Source organism: Poecilia latipinna, unplaced genomic scaffold (genome assembly GCF_001443285.1).
Source record: "Poecilia latipinna isolate Pla-1442-1.1 unplaced genomic scaffold, P_latipinna-1.0 Scaffold2818, whole genome shotgun sequence".
Taxonomy (NCBI): domain Eukaryota; kingdom Metazoa; phylum Chordata; class Actinopteri; order Cyprinodontiformes; family Poeciliidae; genus Poecilia; species Poecilia latipinna.
The window spans coordinates 40,033-52,495 of NW_015115434.1; the positions used below are offsets into that span (position 1 = coordinate 40,033).

A 12,463-nucleotide genomic window follows, 5' to 3' on the forward strand; every position below is an offset into this window, starting at 1 on the left:
AAAAAAAAAAAAAAAAAAAAAAACTAGCACCAGACTGAAAACTTGTGTGATCCCCGTCCTGCAGTCAGAGCAGAGAGGAGACCGACTTCACTCTGGTTCCGCTGTGCAATTGAATCTCAGAGATGCTGCTGAAACCAGAAAGACTGTAAATATATATTTTTTTAATTTTCAAAAAAACGTCCGCAGTAGGGGTGGGCATTTATTTTATTGTTTATTATTACTGTAATAATTTTTTTTATCAAAATATGAATTTTGATTTATTGTCGTCATGATAAATTCCAAAAACCCAAAACTGTCAATATTGCCGTGTTTATTTTATTGAAAGTTTCATAAAATACCTATAAATTTCTAAATATGTTTAAATGTGTTCAGGTTAATGACACAAATCACACTTCTTTATACCACTGGAGTCCTAAAGAAGCACATTGCAAATGGGAACATTTCTCTAGATTATTATCAGTGTTTGTAGAGCTGAGCTGTGATTGCTGTGCCATGCAGTCATAATTATATAGTTACCTTATAAAGAAGTAATAAATAGTTCTTATTGTCACATTTATGGTTATTACAATAGTACCACAACATATAGTCCATATTGCCCACCCCAAGACTGCAGTCTAACCTGTTGTGTAACTTATGTTTGTTTTTAAAATGTGAAAGGAGCTTTAAGGAGCTGCAGTTGGAACAGCAATGCTATAAACATTATTTATACTCAAGAGCGATACGTAATGTGCAGCTAAAACAAATGTGTATTGCTTCACTGGTATTGTTCAGTATTTTTCAATAGAATAAGGTGTATTGTGAGTCTGGAGTCGGAATCAAACTTAAGTGTGAATCTGCAGGTCAGTCTTTTGAGGATCAGCCAGAAAACAATGTTAAGATGGTTTCTGCTGTTTATATTGATGCATATTAAGGTACATTTGGTGTTTGAACTGGGATTGCACCAACGCAAGAACTTCTTTATTGGTCGCCTTTATTGCTTCTTTTGGGCATACAGCCAGTTGGCATCAAGGAAAATAAATGCTCTCCTGGAATGGATTACGTCTCAGTATTTCACCTTTCCCAGCTGCATTTTCTGTTGAATATTTTAGATTTTTTCTGTGGACCAACCCATCACCTGGCCGGGGTCCACTGCACTCCTGACCCCCCCCTACAGGACGCAGGTGGCGCTGCAGGGTATCGATTGATGCAATAAATTTAAATCTGCAAAGACAGAACCCGGTTCTTTCAGTACAGTCTGAGGTTGGAGGTCGTTCATAGTGTGGATGGATCCACTGGGGTGTTTGCTGCTGCTCAGTGCAGACAGAAGCAGCTCTCCATGCTTCAGTGTGACCAGATAATCTGTCAGTCTGTCCCAGAGTTCACTGCTCTGATGCTTCAGCTGCTGCTTTTAGCCAGGAAGCAGACGAACTTCGATTCTGAGACCAAACGGGAGCTGGATGGAGCATCCATCCTTAACCCAACCAATCAGGATGAACATCTACAATTCCATATTTTCTATTTAATCTTATAAATTTATCCACATTGATTATATATGAATGCGTTTGGGAGCTGCTGGAAGAAGAAAGGTTGATTAAAGTGAAGCTGTGGTCCATGTTCACCATGTCCCACCACGATTTCCTCATTCTGTGGAATATTTGAGGGTTTTTCTTCCCCTGGAGGAATTTCCTGACAAACATTCGCTGGTTTGCTGGTTTTGCTTCATGCAGTCGACTCATGGAGAACTGTTGTGGTTGGAAGGAGGTTGTCGGTTTAGGGTTAGCTTTGATTGGTGTGAAAACACACAGGAGGTTGTTTGGGTATGAACCATCTAGTGGAGAGGAGACGGCTGAATCAGAGCTGACAGCAGCTGGAGGAGAGACGAGCCAGTCAGTTTGACTTCAGTCAGCAGCTGGGAGAAAAACTCCAGCTGTTCCTGACGGCTCAATGAGATGCTTTAGATTCTGACCTCACAGTTTCTCACTTTGCTTTGATTGTTCGGAGAAATCTTCTGCTGGCACGACAATGTTTATTCTTCTTATCTGCTTGATTTACTGCAAAAGCTCAGAATATTTGTGGTTTTGGTTTAAGTTAAAGAAAAGCAACCAAAAATATTCAAATAAAAAATTCAAGAGTTATAACAACAATGAAAACGACTAAACAGTTTTAAATCTAAAGACAGTCATCAACACTGAGGAGAGATGTGTCTAAACTGGAACCATTTCCAGACACTCTTGAGGAATAATTACCGACTTGTGGCTACAGGTCAGATGTAAACGATAACCTCCTCACCCTCGCTCTCCTTGACTTCAAATATTCGCTGATGTATCCGTTGGGTAAAGATCCGGGTCTGAGCCGCGGCTCCGGGCCGAACGTCCGGGCCGAGGCCGCCGTCAGCCACAGCGCCAGCAGACAGGTGATCAGTAGCGCCTTCATGCTGTCCGAAGCAGTGTGATGCAGACACCGCTGAGCCTCAAGGAAGTCTGGGTCAGCACCGTGCTCTCAGCTCCAGCTCTGACAAATCACTGCATTTAAAGGCTGAGCTTCCTGCAGAGTTTATAGAGAGCAGCTGTTAACCCTTTCCTGACCACCCACCATCCATCTGCAGGAGAGGAACACGCACGCACACATAGAGCGAGGCATCACATATCCATGTCACATAAACATCTATTTTCCTCTGAAATGTCCCTTAAACATGGCCAGGAGGGAGCAGAAACTGCAGAGGGAGCAAAAAAGATGAAAGTTGACAACATAAGAGAGTGAGAGTGTTTTATCTCGAGCAAAGTCTGATGCCCAGCAGAGACACTGTCAGAAATCATTCACAATCAAACCTTCATTATGCAAACTTTTCCTCCTTTTGTCTCTGATTTTCTCTCCTCTTCTGTCAAAACAAACATTCAGCCAGTTTTAGACGGACACTAATCATCATCAAGATTAGAAATAGTGACTGATGTTAATCATCAACCTGTCCTCCTCACCGACAGGTCACCAGTCTGTTTACTGACTAAAACCTGGATTTATTCAGTGCAAATTCATTACCTGATTTAACTTATTGTATGCAGATCTATATGAGAGAATACGAGGTTCATTGTAGATCTCAGAAAAATAACAATTTGACCACAGAGGAGGAAATTTACACCAAAAAAAACTCAGAAAAACTTGAAAATTTTCTGATATAGAAATAGTTTTTTAGTATAACTTCCTCTGATTAAAGGAAAATATTCTAGCTGTTCTCTGACATTGTAAAGTCTGAAATGTGCATGAACGAAGCTCAAAAGTTACCTGAGATTTGGGATAAAAAAGCCAGGAATCCACAAAGATTCTGTGATGTGATTTTGCAACAGGGTCTGATACAATACCCTCAGTTAAACATGCAAGTAAATTGTCTTATGTGTTTCAAACGTGTCCTGCATGAGACAACTGGGCATCTCCCAGTTTGGCAGACGTAACTTAAGGTTTTCACAAACACAGTTACAAGGCAGAAGACTAGTTAGAATAACATGATAGTCCTTCCTGCTGTAAACAGATACAGAGCTCATACCTGCAGAGGCGTGGCTCTGCTCTTCTCCCTCCCTGGACCGTGACCTCCTGACCTCACTAGACTGGAACCAGAGCTTCCCTGGAGCAGAAGCTTTGGTTTCTTATTGCTTCCTTCCTCATGGTCGCTGGTTGGGAATAAAAAAGTTGTAGAAAGGTTCACTGCGGTTCTGCCTGCAGATTTCAGGTTTGGTTCATATTAGGCTTTAATTTTAACCTTAATTTTAATCTTCTTAACCAAGAGTTGATTTGTTTGGTAAAATCGTTGGAAGCATCAGTGGATTTTTTTCTTTCTGGTAAACTGTGACCGTGGACCTCCATAAATCGATCAATAAAACCTTGTTTGATGCGGTGAAACAGCCAACATAGAATAAAGCCAAGCAGACGGAGCTGAGCCTGCTGCTGGCAGGGCTTTGAATCAACCAATCACAGATCAGCTTCAGCCTCTTGGTGGAGACAGCATTTAATGGAACCATAACAAAACTCTGATGATGTGCTCTGCTGGGCTGACCTCTGAACCTGAGGCTCAGTTAGTGGAAACTAATAAAGCTGCTTCTGTTTTTTATCTGGTGATATAAAATGGAGACCAGCTTCCTGCAGTTATTGTTAGTCAGAAGGAGAAAGTGAGAACATTGTTTCTAAGCTGTTCGTCTCCATTTATGCGTTGATTTAAATCAGTGATGTCAACAAACAGCAGCTTGATATAAACCAAGATAAAAACTAAACATTCCTGGAGGTTCCTCCGTCCATCCAGGCCGAGTTGTAAAGCTCAGTAGCTGTTCCTCAAGAGATGGAGACGTTAGTCTTCCCAGCAGGGTTTCTGTGGGTATGTTGAGACTCCATAAGAAGGAGAAGGAGACTTCCCCTGAAAAACAGTTAAATAGAAAACATGTGACTGTTTGAGCCGTCGGTAGGAAAGGAAGAGAACCGGAGCCAGAATATAAACATCCCAGCAACATGAGCCTGCTTTGTCACAGGTGTGTTAGCAATTAGGAGCACCTTTAAACTTTTATGAGTGTGGGAAGAGAAGCAGGAGCTAGAGAATGTGTTTGTTAGGCTCACTGATTTTCTGTAGCAAAATTTGGGCTGTTGGGTTGTTTCACTGGGGTTTTACTTCCCAATAAAGCTGCTTTAAAGGGGAAACCACCCAAAACAACTTTGACACACATGATTATAAATCACTCATTAAGAGAGGGAGGGGTCAAAGTCCACCAGATGTTCATATGAGCTCAATCAACACAATAGAAAAAATTTCAGTAAAGCTGATATTATTTATTTAATATTTTAACAGTTTTTAGAAATCAAGTAGCTCAAAGACACTTCAGGGCCAAAGTTTTTAAACGAGGCCAATAAAAGCCAAAGATCTGTAGAAAATAGAAGGTAGATTGACCCAATTAATTGGACCAATACTGATGTGTCGATGCGGCTATATCCATATCTTGCTTCTTTTTCTTTGCTACTATAATGCTTTATCTGTAGCAAAGCACCAAATCTAACTTCTTTTCAGTCTCCAATGAGATGAAAAAACTCTCCTTTTGTAATATAAAGATGAAAAACTCACCACATGTCTTCAGACCATACGTCAGATTTTAAGCAAAATGTGATCATTTTTTAATAACCATTTTAACATTTTTTTTGTGGTTGTTTGGAGCCAAAATCATAATTAAAACATTAGTTTATTTCATTGCCTAGTGCATCAGAGAACAATTGGTCCAAGGTTGATTATCCATCCATTGTTTGTTTATCTGACATCAGATCAATACACATAGATAAGGTATGAGAAGGCTAATTTTTCTAGCTGCTAGCATTATGTTCAACCCAACGACTTGAAACGGAGTCACCATAGAAGCAGCGAGAGGTCAGATTTCAAGTGGTCGGTTCCAAACAGCAGCACGGCAACAGGAGGAGCAGGAGTCCATTTAGTTTCTAAATACATGCAGATGTGCAGCCTGAAGCGCCTGCAAGTGTTTATCCGACTGCTGCAGCTTCTGCTTCCTCTGCACTCTGCAATATAGGAAATAATCTGCTGTCAACCACACTCCAGCTTTAGATTTATGGATTTAAGTGTTCTTGGTTGTTCCTCTAATAGAAACGAGAAAGATGGTCCAGGATTGGAGATATGAAAACAATCAAAGTGATCTGTATGTTAATGAGTCTAGAAGTTATTTTCAGCTTAATGCGACTGTTCGGTCATCACAGTATGTGTATTGATCAGTTAAATTGGTCCAGATGGAGAAAAGGATCCAAGAATAACAACTTCTTGAGTCCAAAGCACAGATAAAACCAACCTGTTTGAAGTTCTGGTACTAAATGCTCCAAATCTCCAGTTTATCTTTGGTGCAGAACTCTGATCCGAAGACCCCAGTTCTGACTGGAAAATGCTTTTCTGGCTCATTTGTTCTGACTGATGCAGTCAGTGTGACTGTGAGCAGGTGGAGGAGAGTGATAAGCAATGACAGTCATACCCCACGTCACAGCAGAACACTGGACCACCTGGCCCAGAACCAGACAGCCGGGCCGGGATGGAGCAGGGCTGAAAACTGACATGATGTATTAACACGGTGATGAAAAACGTGTGTTTTGGTTGTGGCAGAGCCACCCCGCTTGCTCTGGGTTGCTGCCAGCAGCTGCAGACCCAATGCTGGTGGTTTTTATTGCAGCTCAGAGACTTGTTGGGAATTTAATGTTAACACAAAGCAGCTACTGCAGGTTCCACAGCTTCCAAGCCTCGTTTCCACGGGTCGTTATGCTATTTGTCTGTTTCCATTATAAAAGTGGTCCATAGAACCACCATTCCTGGGCTCCCTTCAGTTGTAGATCCATAGGACAACCGTAAGGTCTAGTTAGAGCTGAGCTAATGGCGTCACACGACTCAAAAATGTCACTCGCCTGCCCAGTGAGCCTCCAGCTGGAGGTGGAAACTCTCCTGAAAACGACGGACCATAAAACAGGGTACCGAGCCGGACCGACCCGTACCGCTCACTCAAAACGACGCATAAAAGAAGCAAGCATAGAAGAGTCAAGTAGGTTTCTGTGGGACTACAGCTGCTACCACCGCTAGGTATCTGGGACCAGACACAGAAACAATAAACTGATTTTTACTGGCTGCAAACTGGTTTTGCATCTAGTAAAAGGTTTGCAAATAGTTAATTATTCAGTCCACCCTGTCCATAAATACATTTTATTTGATGTAAATGGACAAACATGACTACTGAACACTTTAAAGGTACAGCTTTTGAACTGTTTGACTCTTCTAATCACATGACATCAACTCAGTGTTTCTGGGCTTGGTTAAGACAACTTGCTGACGTTGAAACTGGGCATCAGAATGAGAAAGAAATTGACTCGACGTTTCAAGGTTACTGGTGCCAGAAAGGCTTGTATATTGGAGTATATTGGAGGAACTGCTGGTCTGCGGCTCTTAACCATCTCTCTGGTTTACTGAGATCGGACTGACAAGGGACAGATATACAGTGAGCAGTAGCTCAGTGAATGTAAATACCTTGTTGACGTCAGAGGAGAGTACTTGTCACAGTCATGGTTTGCGAATCTCATATTGGATTTAATCCACATTTCTCCATATCAAATGAATCTGGTTGGAACGTTGATAAGTCTGCGGCATGAAGAAGGTTGTGGCAGATCTTGGTGTAAACAAAGCATGGATCCATGGTGTTGTGGTGTGGGGGATAATATCTTGGTACACTCTGGGCCAATTGATACCAGCTGAGCATCATCTAAACACCACAGCCTGATGGAGATAGACCATCTCCATCCCTTTCTGGCGACCATGAACTCATTTTCTGATGGCTCTTTCCCAGCAGGATAATGCTCACAAAACTCAGCTTATCTCAAACTAGTTTCTTGAACATGACAATGTTCTCTTGACTGTGTTGCTCTCCAAAGCAAGTTGGCAACAAATCTGCAGAAACTATGCGATGATCATGTCAGTCTGCACCAAAACTTTGTTGAATCTGACGCACTAGCAAGTTTCTGATTTACTAACTGGGTGGACCTAATAAAGCAGCTGTGGAGTGTGCGTCAAAGCTTTATGGTTTGACAAAATGTTCCACCCTTTCCAGAATACTTCCCTAAGCTCTTAGAGATGTTTTATAGTAAATATAAGACGGATCTTTGTGTTCTTTTGGGTCAGCAGTGACTCTAGTCTAGGAAATCTCCCATGACATTTATGTCTCTCTTGAATAATGACCTCTGACTTTATCTGAGGCAGTGAGGCCTGCAAAGGTTTAGATGTTGTTCTGGGTTCTTCTTGGTCCTCCTGGATGGTTTCAAATTCAAAAATACTTTTTTGAGCCAAAAAGGGTAAAAATTTGTTGATGACCTCTTGGAGTCATATTGGCAGGTGGGCCTCTCCTGGGAAGGTTGAATGCCTTCTCCACTTGTGTCTCACTGTTGTTCAGACTGATAGATATCACTGATTCTTTTTGTCCTCTGTTCTTGGTTTTCTTTAGATCAGATCATGTTTTTTCATCTCTTTTAGCCTACTTCATGTTGTCAGACTGCCTCTGTTTAAGTGATTTCTTGATCCTGCAGGTTTGGCAGTAGCCTGGTAAATACCAGCTCCTTGTTCTACACTTTGCTTCATCCAGAGGGTCTAGACCCTCGACTATAGAGAAACAACTTCTTGCTCAAGGGGTGGACTCTGCTGAAGTTTGAAATGACTGGATTTGATATTACCCAATCACTAATATTTGGTCATGATGAATGTAATGCGCCAGCACGACCATGAAGGAACCTGCTATGAAGCTTCCTGGGAATTATGTCCACTGTAAGCAATCAACCCCCACTGCGAAGAGAGTGCCGAGTCAAATGATGTTTGCCAAGTCTTGCTCTGACTTTAATTGCTGAATATTGGAAATGTGGCCAACATAGACTGAAACTACAACCAAAGGCAGCACAGAAACTTGGCATCATTGTTCACAATTCCTCCTTTTGTTTGCTGATTGGCTCAGTTGAAATTCATCTTGAGAAATCCAGCTTAATGGGGAAAAACCCCAGATGGAGCACTTTTGCAGGATTGCAACAGCCAGGCTAGTTTGGCAGTAGTCAGGCTTGGGTTTAGCTTGTGGGCCTGAAAGCAAGTGGTGGGTGCAAAGACTTTTTAACAGCATTATATTTGTGCCATAATTTTCTGCAGGTGCAAGATCTTAGCAACGATTCGCTTGACTAAAGCAAATCTGCAGGTGAATACACCCAGTGGCTTAAAAAGTTCTGACCTAGCTTCATTTCCTCTTGTTTTCAATCCAAACAGCTCGACTTCCCTATAATCCTTCAAACTGCTCCTGGTCTCCAGCTTTTCTGGAGATCTTTTATGGTTTTATTGGGGATTTGCTGTTTGCCACTAATAATAAGTCAGTTGTGTTAACACTAACAGGGAACTTACCAAGGAACAGATTTCAACTGAAACATCTCCCAGCTTCTGTCATGTCCTTTCTGGGTTTGTTGCAGTTTTTTCAATATGGCTTTGAGATACTGTTCCTCTGCTGGAGAAGTTTTTGCTGGAGCCAGAAGTTTTTTATTTACATGTTTCTGGGACACTTGTAAAGTTCATGCGCAAGGGACATCCGCTAACAACAGCGATGGACGACAAAGCTGCTTCTAATAGCAGCTTTGGTTGATCTAGTGGTTGAAGAACCTGAATGACCAGTTTAAAAACTATAAATATCTTTGTTGTTGAGCTCATATCTATTTATTGAATAGATAGAAACAAAAACTATTTTTGAATTGAAAACGTTGCTTATTTTGCTGATATATATAGCTTTCGATTCCTTGCAGTTAATTAATTACAAACCCAGGAACTAACTTGATCAAAACTTTTAATCAAGTACCAACACTAGCTTTTAGATATGTCTCGTCTTCTTTGGCCCACCAAATCTCCAGAGACATCATGCTTCAGTTGAACACCATGTTGCGATATCCCACAATATGACATAAATCTGAGTGCAGAACACAGTCCAACAACTGATCAGTTCCCATGTGGTGGCGTTATGCGATGAAAAATGAAAAACTTCTTGAGTTTCCAAACATTTGACTCAATCCAGCATTAAACATGGGAGTTCTTTGAGCTTGCCAAAGAATCTGTTAAATGTGGGGTTTTTTAACTGCTCCGTCATCAGATGCTCAACCAGAAAGATGCAAAAGTGTTTTCAACATAGTCTTTTGTTTTCTTTTCTTGCTGCTTAACAGTTTTAAATTAAATTAGTTATTTGAGGTGACTTTCTGTGAGCGTTCTTTGTTATTCCTGTTATATTTTGGAATTTGGAGTTCCTGGGCTAGAAGAGGTATTTTGTCCGCCAATTTACCGCAGAAGTGAGTTCTTTTCCTTCTGCCGAGTCTTGGTTCAAACCCTGGCAATCGGCCTTGGAATTTGAGTCCCGGAGGACGGCCTGATGGGTAAAACAGAACGACTGCAGCTTCCAGAAGGAGACCACCACTTTAGTTTTACAAACAACAGGTTAGGATTTAATTTCTTCAGCATTTTTTGTCTTTTCCTGGGATTTCTCATTTTAAATACAATTGTTCTGTTTTTAATGGTTTTTCCACATTATATGTTTTTTCATGAATCTTAAAGGAAGAAGTAATGAAGCTGATTTCTTTGTAGGTCATTACTTTAACAGTGTGTGCTTGATTTGCACCATATTACCATGAAGCCTTGGCTTCATGTAGAGATGCCGTGTTGGACCGCAGGATTCCTGCTGTTATGGCAAGATGCAAAGCAGATGTTTTGGATGCATGAGGAGGAAGGCCGGGATTTCAAGTTTGCCCTTGGACATACAGCTTTATCATGGTCCACATGCTGATCTCTGTGATAGAAGACTGATAGGTTGCTGAAAAGATTAAATGTCTGTTAGCGGCTTTCAACTGATTTTACCCCCCAGTCAGTTTGATATGAGAGTGAGCCATCGTGTGGTCCTAATTTCAATATTATTGGATTTTTCTGTTTCTGTTTTTCAATTTTGTCAGAGTTTTTCTGTAGCGATTTTGCTCAGATTTTAACTGATTTTATTTAACTCAGCTGCATATGCTTTGTTTTGTTTAACCGGGAGTTCTAGTCTGCATTGTGTTGTGGATTTATCAGAATCTCCTATGTCTCTGTAAAGCTGCTCAGTGTTTACAGTAAAGAGCTTTTCATGCTTCTCACAGCCTGGAAACTCTTATCCCAGCATGAGATTTAGTGTCAGTCCCTCTTGGCCCCCTTCATGTGAGGGTTTTCCAGTCGTGAGAATTCCTGCCCATGTTGTTGCTGCTGTGTACGTTTTAAGACCTAAACCTGGATGTTTAATGTAGACTAACAATCGTATTTATGACTAAGATTAAACACTTCTCCTGGTACTCATGTAAAGGATGTAGTGAGTATAATGACTCTAGTAATTACTGGCCAAGCTTTATACCAAAGCTTTAGATCCAGCTCTCCAGAATTCAGTTTTAGTGCAGACCTCGTGTGAGGTCACATAAAGTTTAGATGGTTTAAAGGCTCTCAAACTGGTCTTGTAATAACAAGAGTGCTTTTAATATCCCCACTTAGGTGCTACCACACTTACTAATAGTGAGCAAAGGCAATAACATTTTAGCCTTACTTGCACTCTTTCCAACCTGAACACAAACTTCTTGCACTATGGGTCTTTCATTTTTACTCTTATATTTTCACCACTCCATAAATATTGTTCTAAACAAATATGTTACTGTTCTTCTCCTTTAGCTGGAAATACATAACACACCATATAGTACCAGACCATACAACCACATCATACCATACCATGCCAGTTAGTACCAGACCACACCATGCCAGTTAGTAAGGTAAGGTAATTTTATTTATATAGCCCATTTTCAGCAACAAGGCAATTCAAAGTGCTGAATGACTGAATGACTCATTAGCTTTGTGACAGCAATTATGGCAGGCTTTGTAGAAGCTTATGTTGTCTTTGCAGCCTTTTATAAACTGAGCGAACAAAAGGACTGTGTTGTGAGACCGTGCATCTCTATTTAACAATGTGTGTTTTTTTTTGTTTACCAGTTGGTACCAGACCACACCACGCCACACCACACTATTTAGTACTAGATCACAAGATACCATACCACACCATACCAGTTAGTACCATACCATAAGATACCACTCCATTCTATGCTACTGTAATTCCCAAACTATAAGTCGTTACTTTTTTCACACACTTGGAGAATTGCGATGTGGCTAATTTAAGGATTTTTACCAATGGGTTTTGAAAAGCTGGATGTCTGCATGATGAAGAAGATGGCACAAGTTCAAGGGGTAATCTGTCATAAGACAAAAGCAACACTGAGAGCAGCAATGAAAGGGAGACTGAGGAAGTGTATGACAAAGTAATTATGAGCCTGTTCAATTCTGACACTCCCATAAAAGTTTTTTTATAAATCTGTGTACATATTTTATGTTACAACTTGGAGATCACTTGCTTATAGACCAGTGCAGCCTTGTCTATAAGCATATATGTACTTTTTATTTTTAAAGGTAATGGGTGCAGCTTCTATTCAGGTGCAGTCAATAATCTCTAGTTGCCCACTCATGTCATTCACAGCCTGGGGGTGAATTACCTTTCTTTAAGTATCTATTATATTGAGAAATTGGTTATTTTAACAACTCTTCAGTGGACTGAGTTACATGTAGTTCTAAAACAATAACAGAACGCTCTGTAATATTAGTGCTGCATACTGTGGCTTTTCAAAAGTGAACAGCTTCAGCTGTATTGGGATGTTACTTTCATTATATAGACGCTTTGTATGGTTAAACTCACAGCTCTGAAGAGCAGAGGACGGAGCTTTAAATGCTGCTAGTTGTAAGTAAACTGGACCAGCACCAAAGACCTATTGGAACTTGTTGTAAATTAGACAGATTTTCCTTTTTCCTGTTTTGATTCTTTGTCTGTCAGCAGAGTTTCTTTGTGAGAACTGGACAACA

The 12,463-nt window shown here is 40.7% G+C and overlaps 1 protein-coding gene and 1 long non-coding RNA gene across 3 annotated transcripts in view; one reads left to right on the top strand and one right to left on the bottom strand.

Moving 5' to 3' along the window:
* The window catches only part of LOC106939281 (mimecan-like), a 12,611-nt gene extending 10,093 nt beyond the window's left edge, over positions 1-2,518 (bottom strand). The window contains exon 1 of one of the 2 annotated variants that reach the window (XM_015021645.1): positions 2,269-2,518. In XM_015021645.1, coding sequence (XP_014877131.1) covers positions 2,269-2,412 — 144 coding nt within the window. In that variant the 5' untranslated portion in view covers positions 2,413-2,518. The remainder of the gene's footprint in view (positions 1-2,268) is intronic. The other variant, XM_015021647.1, reaches the window with a different exon arrangement.
* LOC106939282 (uncharacterized) overlaps positions 1-4,768 on the top strand; it is a 15,067-nt gene extending 10,299 nt beyond the window's left edge. The window contains exons 2-3 of the long non-coding RNA XR_001422804.1: positions 1,334-1,340; positions 4,759-4,768. This is a non-coding gene — a long non-coding RNA (uncharacterized LOC106939282). The remainder of the gene's footprint in view (positions 1-1,333; positions 1,341-4,758) is intronic.
* Positions 4,769-12,463: the final 7,695 nt, after the last annotated feature.